The 22,172-nt window shown below is 38.9% G+C and overlaps 1 protein-coding gene across 6 annotated transcripts; it reads right to left on the reverse strand.

The window, feature by feature from the left end:
• Positions 1-339: 339 nt before the first annotated feature.
• On the reverse strand, positions 340-22,171 carry cdc42.L (cell division cycle 42 L homeolog). Of its 6 annotated transcripts, none has more exons than XM_018224257.2 (6): positions 21,785-21,804; positions 7,919-8,072; positions 7,103-7,175; positions 6,261-6,370; positions 5,974-6,171; positions 340-1,805 (listed from the first exon to the last, which is right to left on the reverse strand). In XM_018224257.2, exons 2-6 carry the CDS (start codon positions 8,021-8,023, stop codon positions 1,716-1,718), a joined length of 576 nt encoding a protein of 191 aa, XP_018079746.1. In that variant the 5' UTR covers positions 8,024-8,072; positions 21,785-21,804; the 3' UTR covers positions 340-1,715.
• Position 22,172: the final 1 nt, after the last annotated feature.

Genomic DNA, 22,172 nt, shown 5'->3' on the forward strand with positions numbered 1-22,172 from the left:
ACAACATAAACTAAAAACACTTGGAAAACCTAAAACATATACCGGTATATTAATTGAACCTGGCATATAGCTGTTAAATGCAATCCAAAATTAAGTATATTTCTTAGAAACAGAATTTCTTCTGCCATATTCTATATCCTTCATAGAAGCTTGCAAATCTGAATTGATTATTTTCAGTGCTAGTATTTCAAGTTATTGAGAGTCTGAACATTTTTGGGGACTCAAGACTCCAGATACTCTTCTTTGCTTTCAACTCTTAAGAGCAGCCTGTATATACTGAAGCCCAATCTCCCCCACAAAGAATCACAAGACAAAACTGTAGAATAACACACAGGCAGGTAAGTGAAGGTATTTTATGTTTAATACATCTGAAAAGTATGCATATACAAAGAACTCAAGACATGAAACAAAGCATGGGTTCAACACTAATGAGTCTACGTGTGTTATCCAGGAGGATGGAATATATTCCCTACATATTAAAAATTCTGAAAAAAGTGGGTACTGGTAAAATCCTTTTTAACACTGGTGTCTATTTTTACATTATATTTTAGATCGGAACCCTAAAATAAGGATTCTTAGACCTTGCATGCAAAATGTACATAAAACGGGGATTTTTTCTGACTGGTCCCTTATGTATCAAACAAAACAGACGGGGGGGGGGCATTATCAGGCACATATATAGTTTATCAGGAGATACAGTGATAACTAACTACTAGTATGTTCAACTGAAAATTTGTTCCTCCTGGTAAGAAAACATTTCTAAAAATCAACATTTTGGTTTGATAAGGCCTGCCAAGAGACTATCAAAAAGTACATCTGACTCGTTGAGATCACAAAAGTTTCCAAAGCATTGCTCCACAGTGCAGCCCCTCCAAGAACAAGGGAGTTAAAGGAGAACTAACCCCACATACATCCAAATAGCTCCAACTGGGCATGCTCCTGCAGACTGTGTCTGCAAAGAGATATAAAGACAAATGATGGCTCCCATGAACCCCACTGTGCTACTCTGCATTTTTTCCTGGTCTATAGACTGTGCCGGGAGGTACTGGTGAGAGGGCTTTTGCACGAGAAGGGGGAGGAGGGTTAGGTCTCCTTTAAAAGATGTAAGAAGTAGCTTTCAGTCACAAACAATTTGGCCACTATCACCTAGTGCTCCTCGAATTAAGCAGCTGACCTAAAAACAGAAGTAGCCTGCAGAGGCTAAAAACACTCTCAAAGCCAATGCAATATTCTATGATTGCTTTCTGGGAGACCATTAATAATCCTGAGATTTTTATTTTAAAACCCGTTCTCTAGCCGCCTCGTGTACTTTTTGCAGTAAAGCAGAGAAGGAATTCCTGATTCCTAGCAATTTGGGAAAAGAGTTTGGCAGAAAAAAAAACAGAGCTTAAAAATTAGTCTGTTATGTATGAAGCATGCCTTGCTCTTAATATAAGACATTAGAAATAGTAAATAACTATAAAAAAGGGGGGGGAAAACTAGTAATAATCAGTGTTTTTTTTCTGCAGATACATATTGCTCTACTAATATTCATACTGAATTCATTAGGTCGCTGGGTTTTGTTTTGACACCCTACTATTCTGAATGGTAATGAATGCAGAGCATCTGGCATTATTGCAAAACAAATTAACAGTTTATACTTCATTTGATTTTAACATTGCTTTTAGTTCGATGGCGACACCAGCACGGCAAAAAAGGGGACCACAGAGGAACACTCATAGCAGCATACACTTGCGTTTCTTCTTGGGCTCCGGGGGTTCCAAGGCGGCCAATATCGCTTCGTCAAATACGTTCTTTAGGCCTTTCTGAAAGGGTTTAAAGGAGAGAAGGTGTCATTTTTAGCTGTTTAGAGAAGTGGAGAATTCAAATAAAACAAAAAGCAAAACAGAAAAAAACCCACAATGAACAAAATCAGTCAAACAGATAAAAAAACTTTAGTGTGTTTTGCATACAAACCTTCACTCATTCTTTAAAAAGAATTAAATTTTTGAAGAAAGGAGTCCCAAAAAAAAAAAAATACCATTTTGAACTCAACCTTTCAGGGAAACATCTCTCAGAAGAATGAACTTGTGCCGTCTTGCCCAAAGTTTTCAAAACTATGCACATTTTTTTTCCTCTCTATGTCAGTGTCACATTACATCAGCTTGTCTTTTTCATGCTAAAGGACAGTCTACCGTTTTGTTGAAAACAAAAAACATGTAGATACTCACTTTCTACCTATTGAGAAGTGTAATTCCAAAGTCAAGAGGCCACAAAAAGGTACAGTTCAACTTAAAATATGTATTTAGGAATAGACAAGCAATGAAAACAGTACAGCTCATTTCAGTGAAAACACCAAGCAGATTTAACCTGATAAAAGACTCCAGGAGACTAGGAAACCCTTGAGAAAGCATATTAAGATAATACTGGGGCATCATGGTATTCATGTGTTTAGCAAAGTCCTCTTTGGTTGAAAACAGTTCATTTTTGAAGCTCTCTTTCCGATCAAGTCCACAATGTTTCAGTAAAAAGAATCATTTAGAAGCGGCACATGGCACATACGGCAGCATGTAATATAAAGAATGGGAAAAGCACCAAACATTTAGCAGGCATTGTACAGGTTACTTGAAATGTTTTACAGAGTTCAGGAACAGCCTATTAAACAAAAGCTTTAACAACAAACATGAGGTCCATGTGTTTTGCTCTAGTGAGAGCATGTCAGAGTCGTGGCCCCCTCAATTTCCACTCATTGTGAGGGCAGCGTGCTTTGACAGCCATATTTAGCAATACACTTTGCACTTATAGAAAGAAACCCTATAATGAACTAATGAAATGGCATTTTCACTATTAAGCATTATATGCAAGCAACACCCAAGTAAGCAATTGTGGCATACCTTACCTTGTGCGATTAAGAAATGGTACACAATTTTATCACACGTAAAATATCTCATTTCCATCATTGCACAAAGTTATATTGGAAGAATAGAGAGCGGTCAGCCAATCAAAACAAAATTTGTAACCCGTCTAATTGGCAAAGTTAAATCAAACAAAACCACATTATAGAAGAGGGAATTTTAAACTGAAGTCTTTTAGTTCTATCAAAAATCCTATCTTACAACAGTACCATGTAAATATATTACCACTGGGGCCTTTTCAGGCTTTTAAAGGAACCCCCTTCCCAACACATTACCCTTTTGCTGTAAAGAAACCCAGCAATTGTGCTCTTTTGACTGCCAAATGGTTAAGTGTTCACAAAAAGAAAACAGCCATTATCTATGCCAAAAAAACAAGACAATTTTTAGCTAAACATAAACATTTGGACCAGAACAATTCTTAAGGCTGATAAATGCGTATGGCAACCCAAGAAACAGTTAAGAGAGTCCAATTGTTGCCTTGTAATGAAAATACAAGGGGAGCTAATGCAAGTAATTTTGGGATAGTTTAAGGAAAGACGCACAGGTTTTTTAACATCTTGTTTTTATTCATTATTTTCCCTTTTTAATACGAGTTGCTACAGTAAGTGGGCAGAGGAAGCAGCATCAAGAGGGGAAGAAGAAACCAGTTTAGAATATACAGCACTTCCTTTTTGGCTGAGTTTCCGGAGGCTCGAGGGCAGCTAGGATAGCCTCATCAAACACATTCTTCAGACCTCTCTAAAGACAGAGGGGAGGAAAGAAAAGAGCAGCCAGGTTAGAGGATTAGAGAGAAATAAGCAGCAGACATACAAAGAGCACTAAGGAAAGTTAGCTGAAACAGAAACAATTCCTAATCACCTGATCCCCATGGCAAGAGAAATCATGCTACAGTTAGTAAGATTAGAGGATACAAACATTGGGTCGACTAAGGCAGAAGCCAAGTACAGGGACCATTTTTATATTTTAAATTGGGATTGCCCAGAGCCATTTTAAATGCTGTGTAACCCAGATTTACATTGTAGAAGCACGTGGCCAAAGTCGTCAAGACAAAGAAATTTAGCATAGCGGCTTTTCAAGCCAAGCAAAGTATTCAACACACCTGCGTGAAAGGAAACATGCTCCAATATTAAACAAGTGTGAGTATGGCTATACACATACAGGAAATATTTGCCACTTAGTTTCCATAGTGTATATGTTGCTACCCAAAGTGAATTTAATTAGCTCCCAGTAGTAGTAATATCCTTAGTATAGTGCCGCAACTCTTTACACAGATACAACATGCATACAGTCAGTAGATCCAAAATGGCTCTTCTAAGTAACCCTTGTAGCGGAGTTGAGAATTTGAAATAAAAAAAAAAAAAAATAAAAAAAAAGTGATTATAAAAGAAATGCAGTGAAAATAAAAAAAATAAAAAATTTAGTAAAATGGAAAATATCAGTGGGAAGCAATGATTTGGCAAGTCGAGTGGTCTATAGGATATCATGGCAATATGCCAGAGAAATGGATTTTTTCAAGACAATCACGTTTATGTAGAAGCAGGGACATAACTACAGACCTCGCAACTGTTGAGGTCCAGGTGATGCATGGGGAACGGACTAATACGTTTCAGTTTTGAAAAATGTCTTATTACCAAAGTTTATGAGGGGAGGTTAATTACATTTGTTGTGCCCAGTAACTTCTAGTTATTCCACTGTGCAGAGGACCATGTCTATTTAACCAAAGCCTTGTTGATACTCAAATGTAAACTGCAGGTTTTTTTTCTTCTTTCAGATAAGCCATGAGCGAGTGGCTGCAGGTCATAGGCTGCTCATGACCTTGCCGGGTAGCAGGCACAGCTTTTAAAAAAGCCTCCCTGAATCGGGTGTATTGATCCCATAAAGTCAGTACATAGCATGGGATAAGCAGATTGATAAAATTATTCTACAACACTCCAATGCTCTAAAAGAGCAATGTTAAGAAAAGTTTCTGCATATACAGCGACAATGAACAGTTTGGCTTTAAAGGAGAACCAAACCCTTTTTATTAAAATCCCCTACCCTACATAGACCCCCCCTCCCCAGCCTAGGTGTTACCCTGGGTACATGCACCCAACTCTTTACTTACCCTTCGTTGTAGATTCAGGGCATCAGAGTACATGGGCACCATCTTCTTCTCTTTGGTAATCTTCAGGGAAGAGAGTGGCGTGTCGGGCGGGGCATGCGCAATCGGCGCAATCTGCCGGACCAGAACAACTGTGCATGCGCCAAAAGCCACCGAAATTGGGTAAGTGCCAGAATAAGACCCGAAGATTACCGAAGAGAAGAAGATGGCGCCCATGAACTCCAATGCCGTAAAGCTGCAATGACGGTTAAGTGAAGAGTTAGGGGCATTTATCCAAGGTAACACCTAGGCTGGGGAGGGGAGAGCAGGGAGGGTGTATGTAGGGGTAGGGGTCTATGTAGGGTAGAGGATTTTAATATAAAGGGTTTGTTTCCCATTAACATTGGTGAAAGGAGGGATTTAAACAAATGATAATATTTAGAAGACAGAATAACAATAAAATAATGACTGCATGGAAATGTTTCAAGGGTTTAAGATGAGGCAACATAAGTCTATAAGCAAGGATGTTCTTTATAAGCCTGGGGAAGGGGGCTTAGGGGAAAAAAAGCGATTAAAATTAAGACAAAATAAAAGCATGAAGGGTGCTTCAAAAAATACTAACTGGACTCTCCTAAATCTATTTTGCCAATGGTTGCCTTTCAGGTACCTAACATGGAAAGTCAGAATGTGTATTTACACAAATTGAGAAATTTCATAAGTAAAAACATTTTCTATAAAAGAAAGGAATATGATTTTTGGATTATCTATAAAGCAAACAAATTAGATGCAAATTTCAGAATATGAATTTTATTTATTAGTACAATGATTTAATTTACTGAATCAGCCTTCAAACAATTTGTACTAGTCCAAAATCGAAACTATTCTACAATTTATTTGAAAGCTACAAGTTGTTAAAGGTCTAACGGTACAACCATAGAAGAGCACATATAACTGTTAAAGGTCTAACGGTACAACCATAGAAGAGCACATATAACTCACCTGTGTGAGTGCAGAACACTCCACATATTTAACTGCCTTTAAATCACGGGCCAGTTTCTCGGCTGTCTCTGGAGTGATTGGTTTCTGTTTGTTTTTTGCCAGTTTCTCAATTGTTGAAGGATCATCTCTTAAATCTATCTGGGTGCCAACCAGCAGAAATGGAGTTTTGGGACAGTGATGAGTGATTTCAGGTACCCACTGAAAACCAAACATATAAAGATTATGGTTGAGAAATGTTAAGTACATTAAAGAGTTTAGAGTGCCTCACAGTAAATGGCTCAAAATACCTTTTCTTTCACATTTTCAAATGAAGATGGAGAGACGACTGAGAAACAAACTAGAAACACGTCTGTCTGTGGATAGCTAAGAGGTCGTAATCTATCATAATCTTCCTGTCCTGTGAAAGGAAAGGAACACTAAATTTAAGAGAGTGCACACTGAATACATCATTTAAACTTTGCCGTACAAGCATGAGTTAATTTACTACAGGCAGAACAATTTTATTAAAAAAAAAGAAAAAAGTATTGATCCAAAAATGCTACCAGTTAGTATTCTACTAGAACCTGTAGCAAGAAGGTAGTCATCATGTTGACGTAGCATATAGTGAAACAGTAACTTTTTCATTACTGAGGTCTGAATAGCTAAGCTAACCGAGAATCAATACCCTTCTGTGCCACCGGGCATTCAGTTAAATGGAAGCCACCTGTCAACACTGGTTTACCATCTAAATTACAGGCCACCACCAAGAGAAATGTTACATGTGCCACAGGCCTTATTTCCTTACTGGCAGGTATAAGTCAAATCAGGTTATTAACAATGATTTCTAAGAGATATATGCTAAAATGACAAGCCAAAGAAAATGAGACCCAAGCAGCCTGGAAACGATGCTTATCAAAAAAAGATTAAAGAAATATTTTGTCTTGAGACAAGTGAAGTTATTCCTTCAGCCTGCATTGTACGAATACTATAAGCATGCTAAAGGAACGAGAGCATTAAAATCCCTCAAAAAACAGTCTATGAAATCATAATTCCCAGTTTTCCCTTTATGAGATTTGATATCCTTCAATACAGCTCATAATTGGAGACAAAATTGTTTCTTCAATGACCTACAATAAATAAAACTGCTTACCTGCGGTATCAAATAACCCTAGGGTGTATGGTTCCCCTCCGATCATAACTGTTACGGCATAATTGTCAAAAACCTGAAAAAGTGAAGTGCTAAAGTAAATTGATGTTGAATAGGCAGAAAGTATTTATGGAAAAAATAGATATTATGGGAAAGAACCATGTTAAGAAGTACTTTTACAAAGACACAAAGATAAACAATAGTCTGTCAGTTCTGACCAGTATCAATTGCTCGCATGATTTGGGGGAGGATTTTAGGTGAAGTAAGCATGATTTTGAGAGAATTCAAATTTAATGTGGGCGTGTGGGAAGTAGGGGTTACAGAAAAATCTGTCTACAAGTATGGGACCGTTATCCAGAATGCTCAGGACAGGGGTATTCCAGACAATGGATCTTTCCATAATTTAGATCTTCATTCCTTGGCTACTTAAAAAAAATTGTAAACATAACTAAACCCAATAGGCTGGCTTTGCATCCAATAAGGATTAATTATATCTTCGTTTGGATCAAGTACAATGTATAGTTTTATATTGGAGAAAAAGGAAATCAAAATTAAAAAATTGGATTACATGGATAAAATGGAGACTATGGGAGATGTCCTTTTTTGTAATTTGGAGCTTTCTGGATAAGGGGTTTAAGGATAACTGATCATGTACCAGTAAAAAAGCCCTATTCTTTTGTTTATATGAAACCCCTCCTACACGAGAGTACACTGCAAGTTTTGCAATAAAAAAGCTGGAAAAAGACCTAAGCATTTTTCAATAGTAAACGGGACTATCTTCTAATGGGTAAAATAAAATGCAGCAGCAGATGTACTTACCGTTGGTACATACTCAGAAGGGAACTTGTTTGTTGTGTATGAGATAAGGAGACATGTTTTACCCACAGCACCATCACCAACGACTACACATTTAATTGTCTGCATGGCTGAAATTTTCTGGTGTGAAGGTCAGCAAAGTTGGTTCAATGCAGACCTGCAAAGAAAATAAAGGATTACTGGGTCTGTACGTCTTGTCTCGTTTTATTTAGGTTGAACTTATCCGACTGTGCCCTAATCAAACCACAAACGTTGTCACTTTTTCTTTCTACACCATTGCTACACATACAGGAAAAAGAAGTAGTAAGCACCTAATCTATGAATAAGGCGGATCACAAGGAAACAAACTTTATTAAGCCCAGTGGGCGAGCTTTCCAGGTGAATGGCCAGATTTCCTTTTCTTGCAATGCTACTGTTAGACAGGAAAAACCCCACCCAACAGCCGGCCTAGTTCTATGCACGGTGCGGAAATAATAACAATCCTTCCGTCAGCCCCTTAATCTGAGAAGGTACGCACAGACAAAATCATCTCCTGTCTAACAGAGTAAGGCACACTTGGTGCATACTTTCTATCCTTTTGTCAAAAAATCACAACTTTCCAGAAACAGATTCCCACAGCAAAAAAAGGAATGCCTGATTATTGTGTATTTTTAGGTGAAATGTCTGCCAGGCTAACCATATTTACAAAGCAAGGGGCCATTTAATTTATGTTTTCCTCTGTTTTGATACAAAACACATGGATGTCAAAATACCTCATGTACAATTCCTTTCAGAAAAAGGGAAGCTAGAGAGGATCAACAATTTCAGGGTGAAATGCCACTTATTTATGCAGCTAATAAGTAGTTTAAAAAAGGGCAGTTTTTAATTTATGTTGTAGATCTAGATTTCACTGGGTGAAAATGAAAATAAAATCGTGTATTTTTTGCTACATTCATTCCTGGTAAATGAAAGGGTGTAATGTTTGTCAACTGTTAGGCTGTCATTATACAAACAATTTCTGGTTTGGGTGCATTCAGGGGAAGAGAAAACCAGCAGCATTAATTGTGACATGAACATTGAACAACTCAGGAAAAGACTTCATCAACAAAAAATATTTGCCATTAAAGGGGATGTAAATCAATTTAAAGGAAAACTATACCACCCAAACAATGTACACTTGTGTATGTTAAGACATAGAGGAGTATTAGCAAAGAAGTTATAGTTTAACTACTGTACTAGCCTGCTGACTGCCACAGGTCACTTTACGCAGATGGCAAACAGCACAAGAAGCCCTATATTTGAAATGACTGTACAAAAAAAGCCTAGCTTCAATGCCTTACACTGCTGTCAACGGCAAGTGACTCATGAATGGTATTAAGGGCTGGTACGCCACAGCCCTTAAACTGTATAATTATCTGCAGGAATTAAAACCTGACAAAACAGTCCAAGCTTAAAGGAGAACTGAAGCTTAACTTCAGATGTAGGCTAGAAATGTTGTACATTATGTTTTAGGCTTCTATACCAGCCCAAGGCAACCACACAGCCCTATAGCTGGGAAGATCTGTGCCTCTGAAGATGCCCTAGTAGCTCCCCATCTTCTTTTCTGCTGATACACTGCACATGCTCTGTGCTGCTGTCAGTTATCAAGCTTTGGGACCGACTCACAATGAATATAAATAGAGAGAGAGAATAGAAATGTCACAATATAAGGCTGATTGAGTAATTAATACAGATAATTACTACATGGCAGCACAGAAACCAGAGCAACTAGCATCAGAATTTAACAATCAGCCCTCATGTCCTGCTGGATAATTTGCGGCATCCCCTAAACAGCTGCTCAGAGCCCACTGAGCAGGTGTCGCAGACACTTTCCAAGATGGTGACCCCCTGTGACGAGTTTGAATTCCTGGATCATTGCTGCCATTGGTAAACTGAAACTTAAGACTGGTTAAATAAGTTCAGTATATAAAAGGGCATTTTTAGCCATTCATTTTAAGGGTTTAGTTCTCCTTTAAGAAGGCAGATATAAGTCTGTTGGAACATAGCATAACTTGGGTGGGAGGTGGTATGCTAATAAACAAACCACAAGTGGTTAAGGTTGGTACTCCGAAGACAGTATAAGGGTACTTGTGGATATAACACCCACTCATAGGTCTTTCCAGTATACACTTCAAGGGGATTACATCTGTGATGTTACCGATGGACAAGGAATTTTTTTTTTTTAGGAATATAGCAGCTGTAAATGGAAAACTGCAGTGACAGTACTGCATACAAGAAGCTACAATTTCATACACCTCATGAAAATCTCTGGCTGCTGGCAAATGACATAAAACCTAAAGGGGAAGCTGAATATTATAACAAAAAATACTCGTCAGTAAGCTCTGGATTATACTAATTCTATGAAAAAAAAAATTGGACTTAAGTTTGTCAATTAGACTAAGGAAGTGGTGTAGACTTCCTGTGTCAGCTTCCTGTGAAGATGATCATTACTCGTTCCTCTTTTGTATTTTTAAATAGCAGCATGAATATGTTCAGAGACCAAGTAACAATGTTTAATACTGCTCCACACTGACGTTTTCTGTGCTACCTAGTGGCCAATACCATATGACAGAGCAACGCACACAGAGAAGACACTTTCCATCAATGCAGACAGAGCAAATATGATCAACTCACTGCAGTGCCCAATCACTGAAAAGTGACAATAGTGTGATCTCAATTCTCAGCATAGTGCCCAATCACTTATTAGCACCACCAGGGACCCACACCCCTGGGTAAAGTTGGACATACACTATTAGATCCGTTCGTTTGGCAAGGACGCCCAACGAACAGATCTTAACCAGATATGCCCACTAATGGCTGGGCAATAATGGGTTAATCCAAACGTTCGGTCCTAGGCTGCGAATGGCGCAGAAACGCATCCACTAGCCAATGCGGTCCTGGATCTAACAAATATCAAACTTGTCTGATCGATATTTGCCGATATCGATTGTAGCAACCCCCCACACAAGGGCAGATACGTTGCCGAATCGGTCTAAAGGACCGATATCGGCAGCTTTAATCTGCCCATGTATGGCCACCTTAAATTAATCCATACTCTGCTGGTTCTTGCCTGATCCTTTTCTCAACAGTCAATAAGGAGGGAGGGGGACAGGGCTAAAGGTAGTCACACACAGGCCAATAAATGCCGCAAACAGACCGAGTTGGCAGAGTATGGGTCCCTCCGACGAGCTTCCCCGATCAATATCTGGCCGAAAGTCGGCCAGATGTCGATCTGACGTGACTAAAAATCTAGTCGGATCGTGGACCGCATCTTTTCGTTGATGCGGCCCCGTGATCCGACCACCCGTTTACCCACCAATGTCGCCAAACAAGCGGATATCTCCGTTTATGGCCACCTTTAGACAGCATGGAAGAGAAGACAGAGCAGGTTTTCATACTGACATGTCACCACAACCAGATTCTCAAGATGGCCATATACAGGTAGATTTAAGCTGCTTTTTCAGGACCTTTAGACCAATTCGGAAGCTTATCTGCCAATGTATGGGGTCCACTGACAGGACTCCCAGGCCAAAAACTAGCCAGATCTTAAACAGGCAGGTTTAAATTTCCCGCCAGATTGAGGACCACGTCTGCTAGTTGATGCGGTGCTCATCACGTCGGCTAGTATTCCAGTCATTGCAAATCGATTGTTTGGATGTAGGGCCATACAAATGGATTAGCCCGATATCGCCTGACTTTTGGTGGGCATATGAGGGGAACAATCTGCTCACCAAATGAGCAGATTTTATAGTGTATGGCACACAGGGAATTGGAGATCTGCTCCTAGGGGATATTGTCTTCACTTACCCCGTGGGCGCAGAGGTTTTAACATGACCAAGTTTCGTACAAAATCACCAATAAAAATGAGACATGTGCTTCTAGAACACTGTGCCGCACAATATAACAGCAGCAAAGCTGTTTACAAAGTTGATTAATATTGAGTGATATTTCTACCCTTAACTTACAGAGTGTCAAGACATATTATGCAGAGCTTTTACAGAGAATATGAATCATTCACATCAGTCTCTGCCCCAGTGGAGTTAAGATACATGCAAGTGTCAACTAGATTTACTGCTATCGATAAACACTGTAAATTTCTGACTCAGCTAGATGGTTCGAAACTTTATGCCAACAGAAATAAATCTGCTGCTCCAGTACTTTCCAATTACAACACTTCTAGGTAGTTGCTAAAGAAGGTACTTCTTGCCTGCCCATGAAACTTTACCGTACCTATCTCATACAAAGGCATTTGCTCAAAACTAAAATAAGCATTAAAGGAAAACAAACAAAATAAAAACGTTGTTAACAGGAATACTTAACTCATTGAAAGTTATATTGTTTATACTCAATTTACATAAGCTTATGTCAAGCAGCATACACAATATAAAAGAGTAGAGTCTGGGGAAAGGACCTACTTCCTATATGGCTGAACATTATTCCTTCAGCTAAACAGGGCAAACAAGGAAATTGAAGCTACTCTACGTTTGGTCCTTGCAAGGTACATGATTTCATTACCAGAGCTCAGTTTAATGGACTTGTTTATCCGAGCACTGGTAATCTAATTAGCTAACTCGCACGGACCAAACATGGACGGTTTTCAATATCATTGTTCACCTAATGAACAAATATAGAACCACACACAAAAACTAAATCAAGAAATGTTGGGTGTGAACTTCTTTTACAGATTGCTGGCAGGCAAGTTTGTTGGTTTTCTGTACTGACACTGGTAAGGAAAGTCAAGGAATATCTTCAGCACAGTAAGAAATCTACTGATGGAATCAGTTCTGGAATATATCACACAGGCAACATGTTACACCCAGAAAAGTACACATGCAAATAGCAATGGTAGAGAGGTGAGGTGACTAAGCTACAAAGCAGCACTGCATTTATACATATTGCACTGTGAATAGTTTTAGCACTGAATAGCACGACTGACATATCTGCATGGCAGATCTATGACAAAAGGACAGGAGCTATGGCAAAAATTCAATCAACACTTAAAACTTCCTAAGACAACAGGTGCATATGGTGGGATGGGGCTCTCACTGCCAGGATAATGTCTGGCTTTAACAGGCACCTCTTGAACTAAACATATTACCAAGATATCGGCATGGTATTGATTATCTGGAAACCAAATACCCAGAAAGTCAATTTCAAGCAAGTAACAGTGGCCATAGACTCAATGATTATATTGTACGGAAAAAGTTTGGCTAGATATTCAGTGCGTGTATGCAGGGAGACAAACCAACCGTTATCAGCAGAAGACTTGGATATCAGACGCCTTTGAGGGCACCCAAACATCGGCCACCGTTAGGGCTGGATCGTCAGATACAGGTAGAATTCTATAGTTTCTATCTGTATATCTGAAGATTCATTGCTAACATGTCTATTGAAAACAAACGTTCTTTCCTGGGACCAATAGTCCGTTAGCATTGAAAACTCCGACAGGTTTGAAAGGGACAGTCAGATTGGCAAAAGTCAGGTTTAGGAACTTCCATACTAACAAAAGCAAACCTATCAATGAAAAATGACCAACACAACCTATAGTTAACTTTTAATGTATATTAATATTTTGATGAGTAATTGTCAGTATCACTTTAACAAATGCACACATTGATGGGGGAAACCAATGTAACATATGATTAGTACAACATTTTTGGTCTTTTTGCATAATTTATATGCTAACAGAGAAACTAATTTAACAGTAAATATTGACAGTGATATTAACCAAACTACCCTGACCTAATGAAATACACCTATGTCCGTGACAGTACTGCGCACAAATTTGTCACATTGACTAAAACAACCTTCTTTTAGGCAGCCATGTGGCACTCTACATAATTTATGATATACAAGACCCAAAACAATAACCCTCTCCATTTCAAGTGAATACTTTTAATGAGAATGCAATGTTCTCCCATTTTAATTTTCTTTTAAAAGCCGCACCCTATCGCAATCAACAATTACCCCAACAAAAGCTAAAGGCAGACTGCCAAAATGAAACTGACAGCAAGATGACGCTTATTGATATGTATGTGGGCCTGTGAAAATTAGGCTCTTAAAAATTTTAATTTCACTTAACAAGCTTAATTAGCATAAGGTGCAAAAACAAACACCTGGTGCTTTGCATCCATTAGTCAAATAAGAACTGAATAGCATGCAAGCTTATTATACTGTTTTGCTGTACTTAAAGGAACAGTAACACCACAACAAAAAAGTGTTGTAAAGTATTGCAAATATAATGTAGTGTTACACAGCATTGGTAAAACTGGTGTGTTTGCTTAAAGGGATACTGTCATGGGAAAAAAACATTTTTTTCCAAAATGAATCAGTTAATAGTGCTACTCCAGCAGAATTCTGCACTGAAATTCATTTCTCAAAAGAGCAAACAGATTTTTTTATATTCAATTTTGAAATCTGACATGGGGCTAGACATATTGTCAATTTCCCAGCTGCCCCAAGTCATGTGACTTGTGCTCTGATAAACTTCAATCACTCTTTACTGCTGTACTGCAAGTTGGAGTGATATCACCCCCTCCCTCCCCCCCCCCCCCAGCAGCCAAACAAAAGAACAATGGGAAGGTAACCAGATAACAGCTCCCTGGTAGATCTAAGAACAACACTCAATAGCAAAAATCCATGTCCCACTGAGACAGATTCAGTTACATTGAGGAAAAACAGCAGCCTGCCAGAAAACGTTTCTCTCCTTAAGTGCAGGCACAAGTCACATGACATGGGGCAGCCGGGAAATCGACAAAGGCTATTTAAGTTTCAAAAGTATTTGTGTGTGAATTTCACACAAGGAGATTTTCAAACCGGTAGATTTCAGTTGCAACAGATCCCATTCATTGATAAAACTATTACCTTGCAATAACCACTCATAGAGTGGCTTCAATTTACCGGTTCAGCTCAAGACAAACGATAGATTGATAATGATTAAAGGGGTGGTTCACCTGTAGGTTAACTTTTAGTACATTATAGAGCCAATTCGAAGAAACTTTTCAGTTGGTGTTTTTTAATTATTTGCCATTTTCTTCTAACTCTTTACAGTTTTCAAATGGGGGTCAGTGACCCCATCTAAAAACAAATGATCCGTAAAGCTACACACTTATAGTTATTGCTACTTATTACTCATCTTGTCATTCAGGCCCTCTGCTGTTCATATTCCAGTCACTTATTCAAATCACTGCATGGTTGCTAGGATAATTTGGACCCTAGCAACCAGATTGCTGAAACTGCCAACTGGAGAGCGGCTCAATAAAAAGCTAAATAACTCAAAAATCACAAATAAAAAATTAAAACCAATTGCAAATGGTCTCAGAATATCACTCTTTAAATAATTTTAAAAGTAAACACAAAGGTGAACAATACCTTTAAGATAATAGGCAAAAAGTATAAATGGCACAGGCTCTATTTATTGAAAAGGGGGTATACTGTCCCTTTAAAGGACCAGTAACATCAAAAAAACACCAAGACAAATGAAACTTGTCTATATTAAGAGAGAACTTACCGAAACTCTGCTTGCACTCTTCAGAAAGCGCCCAGGACGATCCATCGTGCGAGAATCGATTTCTCTTCCCTGTCTTCCTTTTAGGAGATAGCCAGGGAGGAGAAATCGGTCAATGCACGATGGATCGTCGCCGTGTCACCTTTTCCAAAGAGGAGTGGAAGCAGAGTTTCGGTAAGTTACTTCTTAATAAAGGCTTTTCAATTTTAAAGTTTCATTTGTCTGTGTGTTTTTTTTCTATGTATACCAACGAATTAAAAAAAAAGGTTTTTTTGATGTTACTGGTCCTTTAAAGGGGTGGTTCACCTTTAAAGTAAATTTTAATATGTTATAGAATGAACAATTATAAGAACTTTTCAATTGGTTTTCATTGTTTATTTTTTACAGTTTTATAGTGCTTTGTCTTTTTCTTCTGACTCTTTGCAGCTTTCAAATGGGCGTCGCTGTCCCCTTCTAAAACAAAAAAAAAAATCAATCATCCTCTGGAAAGCTACAAATGTATTGTTATTGCTACTTTTTATTACTAATCTTTCTATTCAGACTCTCTCCTATTCATATTCCAGTCTCATTCAAATCAATGCATGGTTGCTAGGGTAATTTGGGCCCTAGTTACCAGCTTGCTTAAAATGCAAATTGAAGATTTGCTGAATAAAAAGCAAAATAACTCAAAAACCTTCAATAATAAAAAAATTAAAACAAATGGCAAATGGTCTCAGAATATCACTCTCTACATTATACTAAAAGTTATCTCAAAGTTGAACAACCCCTTTAAGAAGCAGTGTTATAGAGGAAGGAAGTGGTCACATTAATCCCAGGAAATACACCGGTTATGCAAGAACCAACATTTTTTTAAAGGGAAAATATGCCACTTTTGGACAATAACTCATTCAGTTGGTTATGGAGGAAAGGTGAAAAAACACTATATGAACTGCCTTTTTTTTTTTTTTTAATAAACACACACCTGATTTCACAGTGGAAGTAGGAAACCATGGTAAACTGTTTATTGCTTGCTGGGACCAGTCCCCCATCCCTCCTGGTCTTAGGGTGTAATGCAACTCCAAATTCATCTTGTTCCATTGAGGTGACGGATTATGAGAGTTGGGAGTCCTGATTTGCAGAGAATCTGTGCACCACCCACCATAGAAAGCAGGAAGGACTTGAAATCTCAGAATCCATAACTTCACAATGGAACAAGACGAGGGAGGGGTTGCAGTGTAAGGGGGGTGGGGGACTGGTTCCAGCAAGCAATGAGACCTATCATGGTTTCCTTTCAATCTGTGGAATTTGTTTTACCTGTAAAAAAAATACATTTCTGCAGTTGTGTGTGTTAATGCACCTTGACTACATAAACCAACTTTGAATGAGCTCATTTCAAAGAGGGGTATTTTATTTCCTTTAAGAAAAACGGGTCACTTGCATGGCCAGTGTATTTCCTGGTATTCATGTGACTGTTTCCTTCCTTAAATAACACTGCTTCTTAAATGGACAGTTTACCCTCTTCCTAAACAGGCTTGTGGCAAACATACTTTTTTGCTACTGTTATGAAAAATCTGTTTGTAATTTCTTAAACTAAACAGGGAAACTGAAGCTACTCCAAGTTTGTTCCTTATGGGGTATTTTGTTTGCACTGGAAATCTGATAATCTACCTCGCAAGAATCAGACACGGAGTTGCTTTCTCTGGCTTACTTCCTATTGGATGTGTTTCAAAATCCCAGTGGTTATGGACTGTACTGGGCCCTAGATGTAGTTCTTTCCAGAGAGATCAAAATAGCCCTCTATTACAAAAAAGGTTGGGCCATTTAAGGCCAGTTTAACTTATGTACATGCCGACATTTTCTACAGTTATGTCACATAACGGTAATATCAAACAAATACAGAAAAAATTTCCACCAAACAAATGCCACAAATTTGGAATTAATTAATGGTAACAGCTTTTTAATTCCAAATATGCACCACATTCTGACTGTTCTTTGCTATAGGGAAAGAACATTTACTGTAATAAACAAAATAAAATGTTATTATTGTCAAACTGATAGCAACCATTACCTAGAAGAAAATGTGTGGGCTTAAGACTTTATATAATAAACCAGCACTACACTAAATACAAATTTCATCATCAAGAAGTAACCAAAACCTCAGAATAGCAAGTGGGTGTCATTTTTTACTTAAAGGAGAAGGAAAGGTTAAAACTAAGTAAGCCTTATCAGAAAGGTCCATCTAAATATACCAGTAAACCCCCCAAGTAATGTTGCTCTGAGTCCCCAGTCAAAAGAAACACTGCATTTCTTTCCTTCTATTGTGTACACATGGGCTTCTGTATCAGACTTCCTGCCTTCAGCTTAAACCTCATTGCCCTGGGCAAGAGCATGCTCAGTTTGCTCCTCTCCCCCTCCCCACCCTTCTCTACTGTAATCTGAGCCCAGAGCAGGGAGAGACTCAGGCAGGAAGTGATGTCACACCACATTAATACTGCAGCTCCTATTCTAAACAAACAGAGAGTTTCTAGAGCTTTTTACTCAGGTATGGTAAAACATTCTACAGAATAAATATAGCATTCTAGCTTGCACTATTGCAGCTAATCTATTGGCAATAAAATGCCTCCGTAGCTTTCCTTCTCCTTTAAGTTAGAGGGAAATGATCCATTATGTAACCAACTTAGATGTTCAAATTCTTTGGAAAGGGGTTGTTCAACTTTAATTAACTTTTAGTACGATGTAGAGGGTGATATTCTGAGACACTTTGCATTTAGTTTTAATTTCTTTTTTTGTGTGTTTTTAGCTTTTTATTCAGCAACTATCATGTTCGCAATTTCAACAATATGGCTGCTACGGTACAGATTACCACAGCAACCATAAACTGATTTGAATAACAGACCAATATGAATAGGAGAGGGCCTCAGTAGAAAGAGGAGTGATAGAAAGTAGCAATAACAATACATGTATAGCCTTACAGAGTATTTGTTTTTAGATGGGGTCAGTGACTGCCATCTGAAAGCTGGAAAGAGTCAGAAGAAGGTGGCAAATAGTTAAAAAACTATAAAAAAAAATAAAATAAATAAAAAAAGCCAATTGAAAAGTTGCTTAGAAATAGCCTTTCTATAACATACTAAAAGTGAACCACCACTTTATAAAAGACAATTTTACAGGCTGCTGCATGAAAGCAGAACTAACAGAGAAATCATAATTAATGCTGGCTTCTGTGACTTGAAAGATACATTATTTGGAAAAACCGCACTGAATAACGCAGTTTTATAAGACATTCTTACAAGATTAATTTTATAAATGCCAGCTTGATTATTTGCCTTTATTTAAAGGAGCACTTTCATTTGAAAAAAACAAAAAAGTAACTTTGTGCTTGCATGTGAAGTACAATTAAAATGTGCAATTGTCCAATGTGCTTCTTGTATTATTTTTACTACTGAAGGTATTTGAATACAGATTCCTCAATGAATAAGTCTAATGATATTTTGCCACCTTGCTGTTTTCATAAAGAAAAATACTTGCCAGGCAATTGCACCCACTATGCTAGAAATTTTGAATTAACTTTGAGCTTGGGGTGTTTATTCTGGGCCTTGCTTTACCAGGATCCATTAGCAAAGAATAAGAATTTGAGGAGAAGGTTCTTCCAAGGCAATGAAATATCGAAGACCATCCAGTGAGGTCCACCCAAGTAAAGCATACAAAATACAGCTGCTATCAAACTTACTGTGCAGAACTTATTCCTAATGTTCTCTCAGGATGATAATTATGGGGTCAAAAAAACTTCACCCAAAGCTGCCTTCTAACAACGTGAGTCACAGGTATATTCCAAACTCACGTCCGTCCTGGACGGAAGTCCGTGTAAGCAAGTGCTACAGTAATAATCGACACAGACGGAATCAACTCAAAGGAATGACACTTGGTCTAGCTTTTTCTATTACTGACCCTGATGAAAAGCCCTTCTTGACCCACAATTCCATCACAAATTACCCAATTTTTTAAAATATAACTTAATATGTTATACAGGCATTGGGTTATTGGCACAAGAGGTTAATATTTCATATAACTTATAAATAAAATGCATCAATTTACTTTCCCTCAGCTAAACATCATTATCTCATTAAATCAGCCACATGGAATTCCAAAATAGCAGTGAAGTAAATGGTAATGAGCCATTAAAATAAAGGCACATTGATCTGATACCAATAGGTAAACCCTGCCATAAAGCAAGAATGGGTTTCTGTTATTTGCCACAAAGGAAATAGAAATAGTCATGAGTACCAGGAAACATTCCTCAGTGCAAGCATAAAAAGCAATACATTTTCAGGCAGTTAAGCAAAATTCTTCACCGCCTCTCAAAACATACACTTTAGTGACCATTACACAGTTTTTAAGCAAAAGTACACACACTATTTAAACAGCATTAACTGTGAGCAAAAGACAAATATAATGACATTTTGAAACATAAAAATTATTAATTTGATACAGTGAATAAGGAGTTAGTTGATGACAACCGACCACTGACTATGTGAAAAAACAAAACAAAAACCTATGGTTAACTTGTTAGACTGATGTGATGCCAAAAGCTATTGGAATATACCTAATGCGGCCCTCCAGGTGCGGCCACTTGCTGCATTCACTCTTACAGTGGCAATGCCAAAGGACTGGACGTTAGCAGGGAATGCCAGCTTAGTGATTTATTTATCTGCATGCAGATGGTTTAATCATAAATGAAAGCTCTGCCAGCTATGCAATATCTCTACTTTTGACTTAGGGGTTAATAGCAGATTGGCCACTTTGATAGCTGCAGTATGTTGAGATAAATGACTTACCTACTAGCAGCCAATTTCTTCTTCAAGTAAAAGGCAACACAAGTGCCATGTGCAGTTACCCCAATGCTACCATCAAACCATCTGCCTTGTTTCCTATCAGCAATGACAGATACCACATCAGCTGCTGGTACCCATATGGGGATGATGCTGTCCCAAAAATGCAGTTTTTCACCCAAAACTCACCCGATATGCCAGCAGGACAAAGCTTGAAATAAACTTTCCATGGGTTGCCAAATAAGCTCTGTGATTGGCTGTTGGTAAACCACATCTAATAACTACCAACCAATGAGTCCTCACTGTGAGCCCCATCAAAAGAGGCAGAGAAGATTTTAATCACAAATCAATGTTGGGGGGGACCAATGCCATAAAAAAAAAACAACAGACTGGGTCGTAACTTGGCTGTACCAGACTTCTTTACTGTATGATCTCTAACTACAATGTATCTTTATAATGTGCTCCTATCTATGTTCATGCCCAAACACCAATTTTGGATAAGTATGTCAATCAGGGATACAAATAATGTTCATATAGCAGCAGATGATGAGCAGACAGTGTCCATTTCATTTGCATTCGAAAACCCAGCGGCTGCTGATTTAGGCCCAGTGTCTGATCCCCGTCTTCTTTTTCCCTTTGGTACCCAAGGGGGCTGGGAGGTTCAGGCAAGGGCAATACTGCAGCGGAAGGAGGGAGAAGCCATTACAGAACAAACATCAGAGGCCTGCCAGGATCCCATATTAAGTCTACGCTGTTAAAATGAATTGCTCTAGTGTAAATCAGCCTGTAGAACCAATGGGCGGCGGATATCATCACTTGTGGCCCCCCCCAGCAGTTACTATCAGCAGCATCCCCTACCAAACTGGGGATTGCACAGGATTACAGTTTATTTAAAGGCTCCCAATTTTTGTCTGGTTAATGAGAGGCCTGTGTGCAGGCTGACAGCTTAATGTACGGAACCTGCCTCTCCCTCCAACCCTCCCCCAGCAGCCTCCTCCCTGCAGTATTTCCTCCCTGCTCCCCCCCCCCCAAACCACCACCATCCGCCGATCTATGGGGAACACATCTGATCTAAAAGAGCACCCCAACACACGTTAGGCTCTCAATCGAATTAAAGAATGGATCTAAACGTGTAGCTCCGCATCAGATATTATGATACTACAATTCCCAGCATCCCTGGCAGACACGCTGAATGCTTGAACGGTCGGGCAGCTAGGTAGAAGTAATTGAGGGCACAGCTAATAAGAAGCCATACGTAGCCAGCCCGATCACCGTAATTCAAGGAAATCAGATACAGGCATGATTTTTACTAGATTGTCAAACCGGTGCCCTTAAAGACACAGCCATGCCCTGCACAATCAGCAGCTGCCCCTAAGGACGCGACCACCCAAATGCTGATAGTCAGAATGCGGTACCGGGCCGCTCCCCGTTCCTTATTACACTCAGCAATTCACAATCACACTGCTCCCCTATATACATCAACCATACTCAGTCCCACTTTGGCCTAACACTGCCCCTGCGAGAGGATTATGTTCCCACCATCAAACACTCAGCGCTCGGGAAGATTCCCCACTTACCCGCTCAGCCTCTCCCCTTCTCTCCACCGGGCGTTGGCAGCTACTCGCAGGGTTTCCTAGGCTTACAGGCAGGGGTCAGTCTACGTAATGATGTCACGGCGTTCTGGAAGGGGTGACGTCACTGCACTATGCGGTGAAGAATTGCTGCAGATTGGAAGGAAAGGCTTGCGGCCATCTTTATTCCGGGCTTCGATCCTGCGGCTGTACCCAATACAAGGCGGGTTTATACAATGTCAGACATATGTTCTGCTCCCCGCTCGGTGAATATGGAGCGACGGAGTTGGTTTTCCTTCAAATCGTTCAGGGTTTTTACTCGTTAACGAAATCCCAACATTAAAAATTGCCCTATT

Source organism: Xenopus laevis, chromosome 7L (assembly GCF_017654675.1).
Source record: "Xenopus laevis strain J_2021 chromosome 7L, Xenopus_laevis_v10.1, whole genome shotgun sequence".
Classification (NCBI taxonomy): Eukaryota; Metazoa; Chordata; class Amphibia; order Anura; family Pipidae; genus Xenopus; species Xenopus laevis.